This window comes from Papilio xuthus, unplaced genomic scaffold (assembly GCF_000836235.2).
Source record: "Papilio xuthus unplaced genomic scaffold, Pxut_1.1 DF829136.1, whole genome shotgun sequence".
Taxonomy (NCBI): domain Eukaryota; kingdom Metazoa; phylum Arthropoda; class Insecta; order Lepidoptera; family Papilionidae; genus Papilio; species Papilio xuthus.
The window spans coordinates 1-3,394 of NW_013529513.1; the positions used below are offsets into that span (position 1 = coordinate 1).

Here is a 3,394-nt window from a genome sequence, read left to right on the forward strand (position 1 = left end):
AGACCGTTAGACCGTTAGACCGTTAGACCGTTAGACCGTTAGACCGTTAGACCGTTAGACCGTTATACCTTTAGACCGTTAGACCGTTATACCTTTAGACCGTTATACCTTTAGACCGTTATACCTTTAGACCGTTATACCTTTAGACCGTTATACCTTTAGACCGTTATACCTTTAGACCGTTATACCTTTAGACCGTTAGACCGTTAGACCGTTAGACCCTTATACCTTTAGACCCCTATACCTTTAGACCCTTATACCTTTAGACTCTTAGACCCTTAGACCCTTAGACATGTGTGTAAACAGAGAAGACTTGCTATATTTAGCAATCCATTACCTTCTATTTTAATTTTTTTTGTAAGGTAAGACATAATAATTTAAACAATACTTTCGTCCATCAATTACTGAAATGTTATTTTTTTTTACACACTGATCTTCTCTTTCCTTTTTTTTCAAATACAGTTTATTTCCGTACTCACGGTTTTATCCTCGTCGCCAATGTATTTTGAATTCTGAATTTCTTTTGAATAAACTACTTCTGTTAAATTCATTTGACACTGTGCATCAAACCATTTTTCAAAATTTACTAAAAGTGTTCGCCGCGGATGACAGATATTAGGTAGATAAAACCAAAGTTTGGTCTCGTGGCCTTACCGTTCGCTGCCGTTGGTACGTAAGGTCGGCGGTTCAAATCCGAAGCCACTATTTTTTTAATATATAAGCTTTTTAATTTTAATATCGAAGCACATGTAATTAAACTCTATCGCCGTAGTTATTAGGTAATTTTTGATATTGCCTTGGACTAATGAGTTTGACCGTTAAAGTACTTTTCTATTTCAAACAAAAATGAAGGAGATAAAGCGATGCTATTGGCATGTAATTTGTTTATTCCTCATGTTTATTAAACTTCTACCGGTAAAAATATCACGTTCCCTTTACTGATACTGATTATATTTACGAAACAAGGAAAAAAACCTGAATGTCAATATCCAAACTACATCAAATTTTTGGTCGATTGCAATAAACATTCCAGTGTGCGTGGGCGCGCACACATATGTAGATAACACTTGTACGTATAGATTCCGCGCATACCATTCATAAAACCCGCAATGACAATCCACGCTCCGCCCACTCACTTCACCCCGCGATGGTCTGACCGAATACTTGTTAACTTTATTTAAATTTCTTTCTACCCGACAGCGAAAATTATAAAATAAAAAAAAATTGTCGAGTAAAATTTTACACTACCAAATTTTTACTGGTTATGAAAAAATAACCCTGTATAAGTCATTGATAAAATGAAAAAAAAGTAGCCTGAGATTCGAACCGGTAAACTTACATTTTTTTTTATATCATAAGGCGGCAAACGAGCGAGCGGCCACCTGAAATCGCTGAAGTAGCGAAGTGACCGTTGCCCATAGGCATACGCAATTGCATATGCGTTACCTACCTTTAATCGACAGAAGAGAGGATGCACAGAAAGAAAATATTTTCCCTTTCCATGCATCCACTTCCACTTCCCATGCTTTCCTTATAAGAAAAGGGTGTTAAGGGAAAGAGGACTAAATTAAACTTTTATATTTAAGCGTTATGACAGGAGAAGAAAAATATTGGGTTGCCCAATAAGTTCATGCTGCTTTATAAGGAAAATTGAAACCCTGTTCTCGTAAATTTTTGGAAACATTTTTAAATTATATTGGTACGACTCTACACCTAAAACGTCTTTTATATTTGGCCAAAAATTTAATAATTAGTATTTATCTCAACCAATGAAATGAAATTATACACAATATAGAAATTTTTGTGACGTTTGATAATGGTGGAAATCCGAAAATGAATCCACTTCAGCTACAGTCTATTGTAAGCTTCATATCGAAAATCGGAACGAACTTTCCGGACAACCTATAATGTTAATACAAAGTTGCAAATGAATGTAACAGAAGTAGTTTATTCCAAATTGTATCACAAGTATATAGAGATAGAGTTCAATTTTGTCAAATGTTACGATCTTTTTGCGCACCTTGACTGCTTCGTTACTTATGACGCTGTGGCTGCTACGATGTATTTGAGCAGGGTGAATGTGTCTATTAATTTGAGGTCTTTTGTTGTACCGATATAATTGATTACTTTTGGTGTACCTATATATTTGCATATCTTGTCTGTTACGATCTATATGACGCTGACTGTACAACCCTTATTGTGTGCAATAATAATCCACCATATCGATCCACTATAACAATACCACACTGATGTGATTTGCAAAGGTAGATTATCCCTTTATAATTTACAAATACTATGAACAAAAAAAAATACTCCATTGTTTTCCTTAAATAAATAAAAACCAATTCATAAACCAGAGATCTTTTTAGTGACGAGTGACGCATATTTTCATTGACATTTTTGACATCAACACGACATTTTTATTGTCAAGTAACCTGGTTAATTTTATATTGTGTCTTTGATAATAAAATATTCAACAAAATGCCGGTCGACTGCCAAAGATCGACAACGGGTGGGAAAGGAAACCTAGGCATGTTTTATGATCGTAGTCCCAAAATTTGTGCTGCAGGTCTTCCGACTCAACAGCCAGATAATCGAATTGTTGATAACTTGCAGCATTACCTAGTGAAGGATGAAGTAGACTCACTTATAAGTGACGCTATCATGCCTCCGGAAGTCCCCAGACCTCTTCCACCTTTACGTCGTCCAATACCACTAGATATGCGTAATGCTGGAATATACGGAGAGGGCGCAAATATCATAAACCCACCAAATAAAACAAAATTTCGGGCCCTCGTTGAAGATTTTAAGGATACCAGTTATTCCTCCTATTGGAAAAAAGCACTCGGAAAAGTTCAAGATCCAATACCAATGCTTCCCGAAGGACTAGATGTGTACAACACGACCTTTGGGAGAAAATTACACGATCAAGAAACGCTATATGATGTTGTTTTCCCAAAAGTACCTCTTGAAGACAAAACGTCAGTATCAGGATTTCCCGCCGCCCAAATAGATCGAAAATACTGTACACCTCCATTTAATCCAGATTTAACATATGGACATAGATCTTATATAGACAAACGTGGAATACAGGTCAAAACTTGCTTGACTGATGATAACGTAGTTGTTGGAAATGGAAATCGAACTGTGTTAAATACAATTCAATCCACTTACAAAGAATTCTACAATGCTAGACCTGGAAAAGTTTTAGCTCCCAATAATAATATTAACGAAGTCCCAGATGGCTACTCATTTGGAATTTTAAGTAAACCTGATAATCTTAAAGAGTGTCTAAGTATCTGTGAAATTAATCCAGAATGTGAATTTTACAGAAAATGCTTAGCTCATCTTAATACTGTTCGTAAATGTATGTCAACTCGATTTCTGCCCCGGT

The 3,394-nt window shown here is 35.7% G+C and overlaps 1 protein-coding gene across 1 annotated transcript; it reads left to right on the forward strand.

Moving 5' to 3' along the window:
• Positions 1-2,411: 2,411 nt before the first annotated feature.
• LOC106119649 (EF-hand domain-containing family member B-like) lies at positions 2,412-3,390 on the forward strand (the record flags this gene model as incomplete). The annotated part of the gene is made up of 1 exon (XM_013314710.1): positions 2,412-3,390. A coding segment is annotated over exon 1 (909 nt), but the record flags the coding sequence as incomplete, so codon positions are not given.
• Positions 3,391-3,394: the final 4 nt, after the last annotated feature.